Source organism: Pipistrellus hanaki, assembly GCF_964339955.1.
Source record: "Pipistrellus hanaki genome assembly, chromosome: 2".
Taxonomy (NCBI): Eukaryota; Metazoa; Chordata; class Mammalia; order Chiroptera; family Vespertilionidae; genus Pipistrellus; species Pipistrellus hanaki.
In genome coordinates, this window is record NC_140504.1 from 185,575,056 (window position 1) to 185,591,653 (window position 16,598).

The 16,598-nt window shown below is 45.7% G+C and overlaps 1 protein-coding gene across 1 annotated transcript; it reads left to right on the plus strand.

Annotated features, from left to right (window-relative positions):
* Positions 1 to 9,838: 9,838 nt before the first annotated feature.
* Positions 9,839 to 16,098, plus strand: STMN1 (stathmin 1). Its single transcript, XM_084873227.1, has 5 exons — positions 9,839 to 9,924; positions 11,427 to 11,499; positions 11,979 to 12,151; positions 14,174 to 14,365; positions 15,581 to 16,098. Exons 2-5 carry the CDS (start codon positions 11,487 to 11,489, stop codon positions 15,650 to 15,652), a joined length of 450 nt encoding a protein of 149 aa, XP_084729353.1. The 5' UTR covers positions 9,839 to 9,924; positions 11,427 to 11,486; the 3' UTR covers positions 15,653 to 16,098.
* Positions 16,099 to 16,598: the final 500 nt, after the last annotated feature.

A 16,598-nucleotide genomic window follows, 5' to 3' on the forward strand; every position in this document is an offset into this window, starting at 1 on the left:
CCTTTTAAAGGTCCAAATCACAAAAATTTTCCTTTGTTCTAAATTCTAAATGCTGCGAACAGCCCGCAGGGCAGCTCCCAGCCACATCCTGCTGGATGTTGAAATGTGGCCCTATCTTGTGAAAGCAGATAGTACAGAAGCAGAGCTCAGCGGTTACTCTCTAAAGGTTATCTACAGTTTCTACTCCTGAAGCTACTGAGTCAGTGGGAATCCATCTCCTGTGGTCCCGGTCCACAGGCACAGGAAAACTGCCTTAGCCTGCAGGCCTCCGTCTGGAAGCTGAGGCAACTCCCCTATTGTTTAAGCAAGTAAGCGAGTGCCGAAGCCAGAACAGCAGGGTTAAAATTCAAACAGCAGTTTTTACCTAAGTATGGTTGCTACCATACTTCAGTCACTATATCACTGTTAGAAGGAGTAAGTTAGATCTATAGAGGCAGGGACATGGACAGAGCTCAAAACCTACTAAGTAAGCACAGAAAATTGCAGAATAATGCACACACCATAATACTATCAACAATAAGAAATATATTTAGAAAGGAAAAAAAAAAAGAATTACAGAGGGCCTTGTGTGCCATGCTAGATGCTAACATTTAAAAATCAGGAGAGTTCATAGGAAATGCTAAATTCCAGCTTCTCTGGTCACACATTGTTCCAGGAGAGCCCTCAGGCAGAGCTAAGAGGGAGCCGCTTCTATGGATTGAATTGTGTCCTCTCAATAGATGCGGAAGTCCTGACTCCCTTGTACCCATGAAGGTGACCTTATTTGTAAACTAGAGGTCTGGTGCATGAAATTCGTGCACGAGTGGGGTCCCTAGGCCTGGCCAGCAATCAGAGCCCATCTGTGGGTGACCAACAGGGTGATGGGGGGGGGGAGCACTCGCACCCACCTTGGCTGGCCTGGTGCCACCCACCACTACTGGTCAGGGTCTGTGGGCTGGGGACAGCTCCTGCATTGAACGTCTGCCCCCTGGTGATCAGTGCACATCATAGCAACCTGTCGGTCCTCCAGTCAATTTGATTATTGGGGTTTTATATAGGTACATTGCATCTTTGCAGATGATCAAGTTAAAATGAGATCATCAGCCAAAACCAGTTTGGCTCAGTGGATAGAGCGTTGGTCTGCGGACTGAAAGGTCCCAAGTTCGATTCCGGTCAAGGGCATGTACCTTGCTTGCAGGCACATCCCCGGTAGAGGGTGTGCGGGAGGCAGCTGGTTGATGTTTCTTTCTCATTGACGTTTCTAGCTCTCTATCCCTCTCCCTTCCTCTCTGTGGAAAATCAATAAAATATATTAAAAAAAAGAAAAGAAAAAAAAAAAGATGAGATCATCAGGGTGGGCCTTAATCCAATATGCCTGGTGTCCTTATAACAGGGAGAAATTTGGACACAGAGACCGACACACACAGAGGGGAGATGACGAGAAGATGTGGGGCAAATGCGACCTACAAGCCAAGGAACCCATGAGGCTGCCGGAAGCTGGAAGGGAAGCGTGGCAGAGTCCCCCTCACAGTACTCAGGAGGAGCCAACCCTGCTCTCACCTGGGTTTGGGACTTCTGACCCCCAGAACTGGGGCAATACATTTCTGTCAGCTAAACCACCCAGTTTGTGGTACTTGATCAAGGCAGCCCTTAAAAAAGCAATACAGCCCTTCCTCCCGCTTAAATGGGGCCTGCACATTCCAGTGGTTTGAGTTGGCAGGTGCCCACAGTGGAAATGGAGGGAGGGGACCCATTAGGAGGCTGCTGTGGAAACCCCGTGGGCCTGTGAACGCCCTGCGGTGCTGATGCAATGCTAACCGATGCCAGGGCTTAGCCATAAGCCCCGAAAGGTCTGTCAATCACCCTGACTTCCAGTGGCACATCTTTTCTCCTCCTCGTGTATTTTCTCTTATACAACATCCCACCCTTCTCTGCCTTATACCCCAGCCACCCCCACCTTCCAGGCTTGAAATCTACTCAGTGTTTACTCCCCCCCCCCCCCCCCCCCCCCCCCCCCCCCCCGCCTCGGAATGGGTGTGAGTTCAGCAGTCTTGGTTTCCACTTCCTGTGAGAGCTGTAACCTCTGTTCTCACTGAATTGCTAAGGTTGCTGAGGAGGGCCAACTGCTAGGAGTTTTTGTGAGTCCTGGGAATGTGTTCCCATGCCGGGCCCTGGGAAAATGGGCTATGGAATGACCCAGGAATTTATTGAATTACAATAAAAGTAACTGAATAAGACCCACTCCCTGTTTTTGATTTAAATAAATAAGTATATTTTATTTTTATTGCTCTCAGAGAGGAAGGGAGGGGAGAGAAAGAGATCAATGATTAGAGAAAATCATTGGTCTGCTGCCTCCTGCACGCCCCCAGTGAGGATTGAACCTGCAACCTGAGCATGTGCCCTAACTGGGAATCGAACCATGACCTCCTGGTTCATAAATCGATGCCCAATCACTGAGCCACACCATCCGGGCTGTTTTTAGGCCCACCAGTGCCCATTCAAGAAAAGGACTTGATCTCAAATGAACCACCCTCCTGGCTCCCAAAGCTCAGCAGAGGACGAGTGCTCCGACCTGACCATCCCCACATCATGTTTCTTGCTCACGTTTTGATTATTTGGAAAAGGTGGATTGGAAGAAACAACAGAAAGCAACCACCTTCAGCCTCCACATAAAGTAAATGTCACTGGTTAAGGAGACGTGATGCCACATGCGAGGTGGCGTCCTGAGCTGGGTCCTCAGGGGATGCCTGGCCTGCGAGAAGGGGCACAACTGGAGGAGGAAGGGCAGAGAGAACACAGCCCTTCAAAGGGCAGGGCCTCGGGCCAGGGCCCTCTTTGACATGTCTACAGAAGACACTGTCCCTGTGCCTCAGTTTCCATTAGGGTAACCAACTCATCTGGGTTTTTCCTGGGACTTCCCCAGTTTTAGCACCAGAAACCATGCATCCCAGAAAAAGCCCCCCGCCCCAGGCAAACTGAGATGGTTGGTCACCCTGTTTCCTCACCTTTATAATTAGGCTAATAATAGCTCATAAGATTGTTAATGAGGACTAAATGAGTTACTACATGTGGAGCAATTAGACCAGTGTCTGTTGCATGGTAAACATGCTATGAGCATGTATTAGCATGTTAGCTATTATCTTTTCCCCCCAATTATTTTCATTGTAGTAAAATACACATAAAATTTGCCCTCTTAACAAATTTTGTTACTTTAAAAAAAAACATTTTTAAGTGTTCAGTTCAGTGGTATTAAATACATTCACAATGTACTTAATAATAGCCACCATCCACCTCCATAACACTTTCATCTTGTAAAATTAAAAACTCAATTCCCGCCGAAACTGGTTTGGCTCAGTGGTAGAGCGTCGGTCTGCGGACTGAAAGGTCCCAGGTTCGAGTCCGGTCAAGAGCATGTACATTGGTTGCAGGCACATGCCCGGTAAGGGGTGTGTGCAAGAGGCGGCTGGTTGATGTTTCTCTCTCATCGACGTTTCTGACTCTCTCTCCCTCTCCCTTCCTCTCTGTAAAAAATCAATAAAATATATTTAAAAAAATAAATACATAAAAATAAAAACTCAATTCCCATTAACTCCCTCTCTGTCCCTCTCCCCAGCTCCTGGCAACCACTATTGAACTTTCTATTTCTATGATTTTTAAAAATGTTTATTTATTGATGAGAAAGAGAAAGAGAGAGAGAGAAAATTGGTTTGCTCTTCTACTTATTTATGCATTCATTAGTTGCTTCTTGTATGTTTCATGTATGTGACCGGACTGGAGATTGAACCCACAACCTTGGCATATCAGGACAATGTTCTAACCAACTAAGCTACCCAGCTAGGGCTCTCTGATTTTGAGTAAGTATCTCATATAAGAGGAATCAATACAGTATTTGTCTTTTTTGTGACTAGCTTATTTCGCTTAGCATAGTATCCTCAAGATTCATCCATGTCATAGCATGTGTCAGAATTTCCTTCCCTTTTAAGGCTGAGTAATTTTCCATTGTATGTATCTACTACATTTTGCTTATCTGTGTATCTGTCAATGACATTTGAGTAACTTCTATATTTTAGCTGTTGTGAACATGGTTGTGTAAATGTCTCTTCAAAACTCTGCTTTCAGCCGAAACCGGTTTGGTTCAATGGATAGAGCGTCAGCTTGGGGACTGAAGGGTCCCAGATTTGATTCCAGTCTCTATTTTATTCATTGATCTAAAAAACAACAACTCTGCTTTCAGTGATGTTGGGTGTATACCCAGACATGGGATTGCTGGATCATATGGTAATTCTGTTTTCATATTTTGAGGACTCTTCATACAGTTTTCCACATTGGCTGTACATTCCTGCCAACAGTGCACAAGGGTTCTAATTTCTCCACAGCCTCTCCAACACTTGTTATTTTTTCATAGTAGTCATCCTAATGGATGTGAGGTGTATCTCATTGTGGTTTTTATTTGTATTTACCTAATGTTAGTGATGTTGAGCATCTCTTAATGCACTATTACTATTTGTATGTCTTCTTTGGAAAATGTCTATTCAAGTCCTTTGCCCATTTTTGAATTGGAATTTCTTTTTAAAAATATATATTTTTTATTGATTTCAGAGAGGAAGGGAGAAGGAAAGTGAGATAGAAACATCAATGAATAGAGAGAATCATTGATCAGCTGCCTCCTGCACGCCCCCTCCTGGGGGTTGAGCCTGCAACGCAGGCCTGTGCCCTGACCAGAAATTGAACCATGACCTCCTGGTTCCATGTTTAATTGCTGAGCCACACCAGTCAGGCCAACATCATTCTTTTACATGAGGATATCCAGTTTTCCCAATATCATTTGTTGAAAAGACTGTTCTTTACCCCACTGAATGATATAAGCATCCTTGTCAAAATCATCGGACCATATAGGCAAGGGTTTCTTTCTTGGCTCTCTATTTTATTCATTGATCTATATGTCTGTCTTTATGCCAGTACCACATTATTTTGATTCTTGTAGCATTATATTGAGTTTTGAAATCAGGAAGTATGAGTCCTCCAGCTTTGTTCTTCGTGTAGCTATTATCATTTTAAAGGTTCCATTCTACTAGAAAATGATAAGTTTCTATAATCGGAGGCATGAAGGGTGAGAAAGAGGGGAGAGTTGAGTCTGACCAACGTTTTAAACCTGGAGGGCCAGAGTCCAGCAAAGCCACTAGCTGAATAGGAAACCCTAGATGTTGTTGGTGGGAAGATGTCAGTTCAATGTGACTCATATGGAAGTTGAGGGCCTTATGGGGTAGGGGCATCCATGAGGAGCTGTCCTTTAGGATTTAGAAATGGTGTGGTTTTGGAGTTCAGGAGAAAAATAGGAACCCAAGAAACAAAAGGGAGCCATCCCCATAAAAGGAATCATTAGAAGAAGGCATGGACTTAGATAAGAAGGATGAGGGTTAGAACATGGAACGGGAAGACCAGCAGGGGCAGTGACATCTTGACCCCATTCTACTCATCATTTAATATGGGCTTACCATATTTCATTGACTCAGAATTACATTGATTTTTAAAAAATATATATTTTATTGATTTTTTACAGAGAGGAAGGGAGAGGGACAGAGAGTTAGAAACATTGATGAGAGAGAAACATTGACCAGCTGCCTCCTGCATACCTAAAGAGACTCTTGGTTGCCTGCAACCAACGTAATGCCCTTGACCAGAATTGAACCCGGGACCTTTCAGTGCGCAGACTGACGCTCTATCCACTGAGCCAAGCTGGTTTCGGCGACATTGATTTTTAAGACATATCATTGTTTTATGTACCACTAAGAAAATATGCTGTCCATAATTATGACATGTTATTTATTGACTATGAGGTACAACTGATTTCAAAGATACAGAAATGTGGGACCACTACATCTTAGAATTAATTATGTGCCAGGCATTGTGCCAGGCATCAGGAGGAAGGGATAAAGCTCTGAAAAAGACCCTGCCCTCAAAAAGCCTCCAATCTCATAGCAACACCTACAGACAATTCTCAACCGACAGACTGAGGGAGACAACTGCTATAGTGCAGGCACCAGCTCTGTTCAGAGATCAGCAGCTGCTTGTCACACATTTATAGGAGTTATTAATATAGACAGAACTGACAGCCACTTCTTTCTTGGGATTTCTAGTCCTCCCCCTCCTTTTCCCTGATGCCTGAAATGTCTAGGGACAAAGCCATTCAAACCATTTTTGAATGAATTGAGGTAATTCATTGTGGGTGGTAAACCACTGAACTGATACAACTCCTCTGGAAGGGAATTTGGCACTATTCAAATTACAAATGTGTTTGTGCTTTGACCTTGCAATATATACATACTCTAGGCATATATCTTGCAGATATACTCACCCATGTGGAAAATGCTATATTTATAAGGTTATATTTATTACTGCATTGTTTGAAATAGCAAATAATTTGGAATAACTTAAAAATCATAGATAGGGTTAGGTTATGGAACATCCTTTCATACAGTGGATCCCAGATCAAGGAAGTGCCTGACCTATGAACAGATCTCTGTATGAAAAGATTCCTGACATGTATTGTTGAGTGAAAACATCCTAAGTGCAAAATAGTTACAGTAGATGACCATTTGTATTTTAGAAGGGAAGAATTTTGCCTATGTACATATAAAGAAACTTCAGGATAACAGGAAGAGAACAAAGGTTATGCTAGGGGAGGGGGTATCAAATTTGGCAGGTGGATTAGAGAAGGGAGGAGAACTTTTCATACTTTATTTTTAAATTATGTGAATGTATTATCTACTCAAAATGTTAAAGGAATGGAAATTTGTAAAATACCCCATGGTAAGAGTTAACCCAGAGACAATGATTGCTATTCATTCATTCATTCATTCATTCAATAACCTATAGCAATCAGGAAACTTCTTTAGCAATAATAGCTAACAAACATTAGGTACTTTCAACGTGGCAGGCACTGTGCTTTCACGTACATGACCTCATTATAATCCTGAGCATTACAGAAGAGGAAGCTGAGGGTGAGAGAAGTCGTTCTAGTCTAAAGTCAACTGCAAATGTCCAGACCCCACCACCCTGGACCAGGCCTGGTTCTGGGCACCGGGGAAATCAAGACAAAGACACAGCCCCTGCCTTCTTGGACTTACTCCTCCAGGGAGGGAGCCAAGCGTGTGAAACAGCAGATTCACAGACAGCATCTGAACTGGGAAGGGAGTGTTCGAGCACAGGGGACAAAGGGGACGAGCGGCTGGGGACAGGGAGAAAGCTCTCCCACGGCACCCTTTCACCAAGGACAGGCCCCGGAGCCCAGTGGATCAGCGGAGGCGCCGATGTGGGAGACAACCCCTGCAGCCTCAGAACCAACAATGGACAAAGGCTGCCGGTGCTGCTCCGCAGGAACAGAGATCTGAGGACTGCCCCCGGCGCGACTGATCAGGGCAGGCATCCCTTCTGGACTTTGAAGCCTGCAGTGCTGTCCTGTAGCTGCCTACGCGGATCAAATAAGCTGGATGGCTGCCCTATCTTGACTTCACTTTGTGCTAATCCAGTTCCAGCCAGCTCCAGTGCAATCCGACCAAACCATCGGAGCAGAGGCAAAAACAACTCCCCCGGGGAGAGATAGGCAGAGCCGAGATGGGGGCATGAACCCCGCGCCGCCGCTTCAGGGGGGTCTGGGTTCGGAGTTCATTTTAGGAAGCATCCAAAGATGGGAGCTCTGTCCCTCTCCACCGAGAAGTGGCAAAACGGTTTTTCTCTCCTCACAGTGGAAAGCCCTTCCCAGTCCAGGGCTCATCCATGAACACCCAGAAGAGCTGACAATAGATAGCTCTGGTCTGGCTCTCGGAAAGACAAAACAGGGATCGTCCCTAAAACAGGGATCATCCCCCCTCGCAAGCACCTTTTTATTCTTGGGACCATTCTAGGGGAAACCTTAGTCCCCAAGCAACAGGGAGGCTCCTGGGAAATCTTTGTCACCGAGACGGGCAGGGCTAGGCATCTCACAGCAAACCCAGGAGCTAAGTGGTATCGTTAACAAAGATCAGAAATCTACATGAGTTCTGACATCTTCTTGCTAGCTATGGTTTCCATGGAAATAGACATCTGCTCTAAGGAGAAAGAAAAGGTGGGGGGCGGGGGGCAGGAAGCGTGGTACATGCATTAAAATAATCAGTGTTTTTGAAAGATTAATTTTTTCCTGTCACAACATTAATAGTCAGAAATGTGAGATTTTCGCGTGGCAATTTCTTTTTTAAGAAAAGGGGTGGGACCTTCCTCTGGAAACCTCCAGATCCAGCACAAAGGCTTGGAGATAAAGGGAGGTTCCAGGGATAACAGAACTCTTGGTCTTGGGTTCCTTGCTCGGCTGTGTTGCCTGCCAATCTGTCCCTTCAGTGAGGTCGAGTCCTCCCCTCTCTCCAGCTTTTCTAACCATTTCTGAGATTTCACTCAGAAAACGGAAAGCGATGGAAACACCTGGCTGTTTCGTGGCCAGGTTTGGTCTGAGAGGGAGAAGCGTCTCGGGGCGGAGAATCTGAGGAATTTCTGGTCCTGCTCACATGCTAGGGGAAAACCGCTTAGGTTGGGGGCAGGGGAAAGCCGACCCCACACAAGGGCAATTGTTGTAGAAAATGCAGCAACAAGCATATTTCGAGCCACAGGACATTGCTAACTGTTTGCTTTGTGTGGTGTGTCTGCTGCCTGTAGGATCCAGTTTTCCTTGTCTCGGGCACCGATTCACTGTATCTTTAGTGACTAGCAGGACATGGAGAGACTTTTTAAATTAGGACTGTTGTTTCCGCAGGTGCCTTAGTGCCATGACCACTCCCTGAGGACACAGCCTTGGTCAGGGGAATGGGAGGAGGGGCCTGGGAACCATATCCATTTTATTCTTTTTCCTCAGGCCTTTTTGTGGGAAGAGGGAGGCCGATCATTCTAATCTGAAAGCCAGGGTCAGACCAATTTCCTTTGTACCTCTGCTGTGCTTGGATCTACCCAGTCATGGAGGAATAGTGAGTGACCTTGTGGCTCCTTTTGTTTTAAATTATTTTTTAAAAGGTCCATCATCGCTCCGGGGAGCACGTGCTCCAAGAACAAAAGCAACACTTAAGGGCAGTCTGTGTAACTGCTATTGCTCTTCCTTCCTAGCATCTGGCCAAAGGCTAGCAGGCAGAACAGATGGAGTCTGCATTTAAGCCAATTTAGACAGAAGGAGATCAAATTCCAGAGCTTTTGGCCTAAGTCACTCACGCTTTCCCTCCTCCGCTCTGACCACGTTTGGGAACCCATAGGATGGTAGCGAGAACGCACACAGGAAGGCAAGGGCCACGGCCCGCAATCTGTCAGGGCTGGGTGGCTTAGGGATTATGGTGATGTCACAATACAGGTGATGCGCAGGTGTCAAGGAACGGCTTCGGGTGCAGGGGGCTTTCACGAGGGGCGTAAGGTGGCATTGTCCTGTCACAAGGGCTTGGGCATCTCAGGTAGCGGCACGGGGCAGGGGGGACACCGTTGGGGCACTGCGCCCTCAGTATTGTCCTTTCGACGAAGCGGAGCAAGTAGCTCAACCGAGGCAGCGGCCAGGCAGCCACCCTCTGAGAGGTGCGGAGGGACCCCGCCCCGCCCCGCCCCTCCCGGTCCTGCCCTTTTCCTTAGGGGTGGGAGAGTTGGTTCAGTTCTAGACCGAGGGCCACGTCCTTTTCCGCGGCTAGACAACCGCCAGGGCCCTCGTTCACACCTGGGGAGACCCATAAACGCCCACGCCCCTCGCATTGTCCTCCTGCCTCGCCAGCCTGGACTACATTTCCCGAGGTGCTCCGGGGCCCACAGGGGCGGGGTCCGCTGCACGTGCCGCCCCTGTCAGCCAATGCGGAGCCCTCCGGGGAGGTCACGTGCCGCTGTTTGGCGCTTTTGTGCGCGCTCGGGTCTGTTGGTGCTCAGTGCGGCCAGGCGGCTCGGACCGGGCAGGTGGGTGTGGGGTTCTTAGCGGAGCCCATGGGCAGCGAGGGGGGACCGGGTGGACGAGACGGGCTGCGTCTTCGGGGCCGCTCCCCGCTGGAAGACGGCGGGCGGGGCCCCGGGCCCCGGAGGGGCTGATGGGTGGGGGTCGCTGCGCTTTGTGTGTGACTCGGGCGGAGCCTGGGCTTTGTCCCTACTCCCTGGGGGCGCGGCTGTCTTGGGGAGGGGGCGCGGCCAGCTGGGCCAGCCTCGGGCGTTAGTCCCCGGGTGCTGTCGAGGAGACAATAGGGGGCGTGGGTCCCCGATTGCCTCTCTCACTCCTACTCCAGTCGTGGCCCCGCTGGGGTCCCCATTGTCTGAAGGGGCTGGGAGGCGCCTCCTGGCAGCAGCGCCCCTAGGGCCAGACTGCGCCACCCGAGGGCTGCACTCGCTCAACGCGCTTCTCTTCGCCCAGTAACCGTGGGGCTGCGCCGGAGAGGCTCACACCCCACGGAGACTCCTGCCCGCGCGGTGCAGCGCGCGGACGGCTCCGGAGGCAGTGGGTTGGGTGGGAGCGCAACGAGGAGGTGGTGAGCGGGGTGGAGGCCAGCCCAGGGCCTGGTCCCGAGCCGCGGCAGCGTGGGGGCGGCCTCAAGGTGATTTTGGCGGGAGTGGGGGGGACGTCCACGGGGGAGCAGCCCGGGGTGGGCGGGGTTATCCGATAGGACCGTTAGTCCCGCCCACCCCTCCCCTCTCCACGCTCGCGGGCTCCTGGGTGTTGTGAGTTCGGATTCGAAAAGGCGCGGGGAGGAAAGGGGCGGGGCCAGGGCTCGGAGCGCTAAGCGCGCTCTGATTGGCCGGGGGCCGCTTTCGGGCAAGGGCCACGCCCATCCTGGGGTCCGCTGCTGCGTTTAATGCTCTGTTAATGTTAAATCATTTCTCTGCCTCTGCTTTTAATTTCCAGCTGGTAGGGACCTGTAATCCTATATCTTTGATACTAGCGTAGGGCCACGAGATGTTTGTAGGGCTACAAGAATCATGACCTTAAAAAAAAAAAATCAAGATAGGATGTAGAATTTTTCGTGACATTAAGGCGGCATATATAACGTAAAACCTAGACATTCATAAAACTGATTTTGCCCGCTGTTGGACAAGGAGCTTTAAGCCCGAAGAACAATAGGTGTTCAACATTATTGTTTAATATTCGACTGAGCGTTTTGTTTTCCACCACGGCAGGCATAGACAAAGCAGGGGTGGGTATTTCATTTGCACAATGAGTTGTAGGCACTATTAAGATGGCTCCGGGCTTACTGTTGAGTTAACTACATCCAACGTTCTATTCAGTTGAAATTTCCCAATGGTTGGTATTTTTGAGCTTTTCATCATTTCTAGTTAATGACGTCTTATTTAATTCCACGGTAGTGATTTTTCTGACATTGATTTATGTGGATGTGATTTCATGCCCCCCAAGGGATGGATGACATATAGAAATGCAAAGAAATTGATTGCATGCTTTTGAAAATCGTTTTCAGGGCTTCCCTTGCCAGTGGATTGTGTAGAATATATTGCCAGGCTCTTGTCTTCTGTTCACCATGGCTTCTTCTGGTAGGTAAACGGTTTGGGAAAAACTGAAATTGTGATGGGCTTATGGTTTCTGAATAGGAGGTGGCTTAAGTCTTAGCCATTAATTTGGTATCTGTGTTTTGGTCTTATAAAAAATGTATTTTATAAATCGTAGAATAATTAAAGAACAAACGGCTATCATTTGAAGGTCCTGAGAGAGCTTATAATTAATTGTTTCATTATTAGATGATTTGGCTTGCTCTGAAGCAAAATGTGGAGTTTTGAACAAGTCTTTCTTTTGTTCATGAAAGTGACTGTCAAATACTGATATTTCAGAATGTTATTTATTAATCAGAAAATGTTGAACTTTTTTACATAATAATTTCTTGCTTGCAAACACAGCTTCATTAGCCCTAATTCTGTTCATTACACTGATTTGATTTTTAGAAAATTAGAGAACAGTTTATTAGAATTGGAAAACCCTATTTTTCTGAATACATTATAAATACTATCAAATCCAGATATCCAGGTGAAAGAACTGGAGAAGCGTGCTTCAGGCCAGGCTTTTGAGCTGATTCTCAGCCCTCGATCAAAAGAACCCGTCCCAGAATTCCCCCTTTCCCCTCCAAAGAAGAAGGATCTTTCCCTGGAGGAAATTCAGAAGAAATTAGAAGCGGCAGAAGAAAGACGCAAGGTAAACATCAGAATTCACAGAAAATGGTATTTATTATAGTAATGTGACAAATCAATTTTATTTCCATAACAGGAGGAAAACAGAATTGTAACTAGACAGTGGTTATACTTTCGTGAAAATTACGTAATGCCAGTGACTGGAAGAAAACACCAAACATCATTTATTAAGCTATTATACATACACCAACTTCTTTCCTTATATTTTTCTCCTTTAATACAGTGACTCTAAAAGGGTAGGTAATGTCTTAGGTACCGAGCTTAAAAAATGGTCTTGAGAATGTGGTCATTTCCTAAGCCATATGTAGCCAGTGAGTATTGGAGCCATACTTCAAACCCAGGTCTGTGTGAAACCAGAGTTCATGCTTCTCATGCTTTTTCTTTGAAACACAATTGTTGGTGGATGACTCCTTTTTTGTCTTTTTAGATTTTGGGGGTTTCTTTTGATTTGTGTGTGTGCCTATGTAGTATTTTTGTTTTTGTTTCCTTGAGAACTATACAATAAAAACTTTAGCCCTGTCTGGTCTGGCTCAGTGAACAGAGCTTCAGCCTGTAGACTGAAGGGTCCCGGGTTTGATTGCCAGTCAGGGCACAAGTCCAGGTTTTAGGCTCGATCCCCAGTGGGGGGCGTGTGGGAGGCAGCCGATCCATGATTCTCTCTCATCATTGATGTTGCTATCTCTCTCTTTCCTCTCCCTTCCTCTGAAATCAATTTTAAAGAAAGAAAGAAAAGAAAACATTTTAAATTGCTAATGTGATTTTGTTGCTCAGCTGGCATTCTGGTATTGTGGCAGCTTTTCTCTTATGTAAGCTATTCTACTTAAAGTAGACATCTTTAAAAATAATTAGAAAAATCAGTAACCATTAATATACTTGTTATAGAAAAATTGGGAAACCCAGAAGTTTATAAATAGGAAATTGAGTATCCTTTATCTTACTTCCTAGAAATAACCACTAACATGTTGGAATATTTCCTTCCATTCAACATTATTCTATTAATTGAAAATTTTACAAAAGTTCTCATTTAGTCCCTCTTACCAATTCACTGATTGGGGTGAATGGGTTTAATTTTTGAAATTAGGGGAAACTAAGTCAGAAAAAGGTAAAGTAATAACCTGCCCCCATCAACACAGCAAGTGCAGTTTAAGTCCAATACATTTGACCACACACATCCACATAACGGCCCCTTTTTAAGCTTCTGCAGCACGTGCTGTGCACTTTTCAGTGCCTCGGTTGTATGCATGTACACTGGCCCGCTGTCCACACTGCGGAGCCTTTCCCCAGGGGCAGGGCAGTGTGTGCAGCGATGCATCACCTCTCACCTGCTCTCCTGTCGTTTGTGTTGACGGAAGAAATGCAGCCTAAAGCTGGACGGAGAAGTACTGAGAGATCACCGTAGCCCTGTAGCCATTAGCCTGTGCTTCACCTAGGGACTGGCTAAATATAGGGGAACTCTTGTTTGGGATTTTGCAAAAGAGAATTAACAGACCCAATGGCAGATGCTCTGTAGTTTTCCTGCAAGTCAGTGCTTCCAAACACGGCCGAGTCTGTTTGGTAACAAGCCATTCCGAGTCTGTTGAGGGAGGCACACCAGGGCAATCGAGCTCCGGGGTCTGGAAGTTAGTGCAGCTTCCACAGAGGAAAGCTAGTAAGCTTTTCTTTGAGAGAAATTATTCTGGCTTAAAGAGTAATCTGGAGGCTTAACATTTCTGTCATTCATGTATTTTATCAGTGTGGTTGCACTTTTATAATGAGCTAATTTCCTTTGGATAGCCTTTCAAATTAAATAACAAAATTCTTTATGATAAAGTTCCATTTTTAAGTGCATTCACTCAAGTTAACTTGATACCATTAAGCAGTAAATCTTATAAGGATTTCTTTAAGGAGCGATTGGATAAGATTCTCTGAGCAGACAGTTTTCCAAAGTAAACACAAACACCAGAAAATGATTTTCATAATGTTTTGATACAGATCATTCAGGGCCTGGCCTCAGTGTTGTCTAAAGAGATCTCATTCTGCCTTGTAGTCCCATGAAGCTGAGGTCCTGAAGCAGCTTGCTGAGAAACGAGAGCACGAGAAAGAAGTGCTCCAGAAAGCCATCGAGGAGAACAACAACTTCAGTAAAATGGCAGAGGAGAAACTGACCCACAAAATGGAAGCCAACAAGGAGAACCGAGAGGCACAGATGGCTGCCAAACTGGAGCGTTTGCGAGAGAAGGTGGGTGTCTCCCCTTGCAGGAGGACACTTGGAGTTTCGTGTACCAGTGAACTGGCTTCCACCAATGGCCTTGATTGAAGGTGTTTGGCATCTTTGTCATCAATTTGGGGGCTTAACGTGTTAAATGAGAGCTGTCCTACGCTGGTGCCATTTTGGAGCTCATCCCATCTAGTTTTCCTGATGACCTAATAAATTCGTGATTCTTTACCATTAAAAAAAATTTAAAAAACAAAACAAAAATGAGAGGTATCTTATTTTAAAATAAGATTGAATAGCCCTACCCGGTTTCGCTCAGTGGATGGAACATCAGCCTGAGGACTTGTGTCCCAGGTTTGATTCCAGTCAAGGGCAACATGCCTGATTGCAATCACAATCCCCAGTAGGGGCCATGCGGGAGGCAGCCCATCAACGCTTCTCTCATCATTGATGTTTCTCCCTCTCCCTTCCTCTCTGAAATAAAAAAAATATTTTTTAAAAATGAAATCAATTAAAAAAAGATGGAATATTCAACAATTTCCAGCATAATTGCACTTTCTTTGGGAGAACAGTAGGAGGCTCAATCATTAGATTCCTCGGGTGATCCAGGAAGTTTGAAGATTATGTTTTAGAACTCTTAATTATCTGATTCACATAATATAATTCTATAGTAATCCTCCCTCATCTGTGTAGGCTGTGCTCCAAGACCCCCAATAGATGCCTAAAACCACGGAGAGTAGCAAACCCTGCATGTATGCACTCTTTTCCCCTGTGCATACTCGCCTGTAATAAAGTTCACAGCTTCTCTTTGGCATTTTAATTGCCACCATTACTACCCTTGTATTTTCAGGTCATTAAGTAAAAGAAGGGTTACATGTACATAGATACTCTGATATCGTGACAGTTGATTTGATAACAGAGACAGCTACTAAATGAATCCACTGGGAAAAGGGATGATGTTATCCTGGCAGGACAAGCGAGATGGCGTGAGAATTCCTCGTATTCAGAACGACATATAATTTAAAACTTAATAAATGTTTATTTCTGGAGTTTTCCATTTAATATTTTCATACTGCAGTTAACTGAAACCAGCAAAAGCAAAACCAAGGAAATGGGTGCCTACTATATTTATAATACTACTTATATAATAAATGTACTGACACAGTGTAGGACCTCTGTAGGAGGCGTGACTGGGCAGGCTGCTTTATTTGCCTGATGACATGTACTGTTTCTTTACAGGACAAGCACATTGAAGAAGTGCGGAAGAACAAAGAATCCAAAGATCCTGCTGACGAGACTGAAGCTGACTAATTTGTTTTGAGAACTGATTTTCTCCCCCTCCCCTTCCTAAATATCCAAAGACTGTACTGGCCAGTGTCATTTTATTTTTGCCCTCCTGACAAATATTCTAGAAGCTGATTGATGTAGGACCATAGGTAGATCCAGACTGGATGATGTTGTTTTAGGGGATAAAGGGGAGAAACTGAAAGTGTTTTACGCTTTTCTAAAGTGTTGAGGTCTTTCTAATGTAGCTATTTTTCTTGTTGTACCTTTTCTACTTCAGTACACTTGGTGTGCTGGGTCAATGGCTAGTACTGTTTTGGCTCTGTGAAAACATGTTTGTGAAAAGAGTATGTAGTGGTTGCTTTTAAATTGTTAGATGCTGAATATCTGTTCCCTTTTAAATCCCAATTCTGTCCCGATCTTACCAGATGCTACTGTACTTGAATGGTTAATAAAACTGCACAGTGCTGTTAGTGGCAGTGACTTCTTTCAATCCAGGTAATAAATTGCCCAGTGGTGGAGACCCTCCTAGCTTCAGCCTTGGGGCTGGCAGAAATACCCATCCTGCAAGTTCTCTGCCCGGAGACTTGTGCACCAGAGTTGTTTGCATTGTCTTCTTCCACAATCGTCACTTTGTTGTGTGCTGTGGCCCAGATCAGCTGTTACATAGTCTTCCTGATGTTTATTTGCAAACAAGCGTTTTTTTGTTTGTGTGTCCCTGTTCAGAAGGCAGACATCAAGCCACAAATGATGTTTCTAGAGAACAGTTTAGAGGAAATCTTAAGATCCTAGTGAAAGGTATTTGACAGTTTGCTTTGTGTTACAGTTGGGGATGGGATGCATATTAACCGTTTCCTGCTACGAAAGCTGTGACTCAAGAATTGGAATATTCATAAAACTCTCTGTGCCCCTGTGCTCCTGGGATGTGATTAAAGGGAACCGCATTCCCGGGAGCAGCATTTGACCGGGGTGG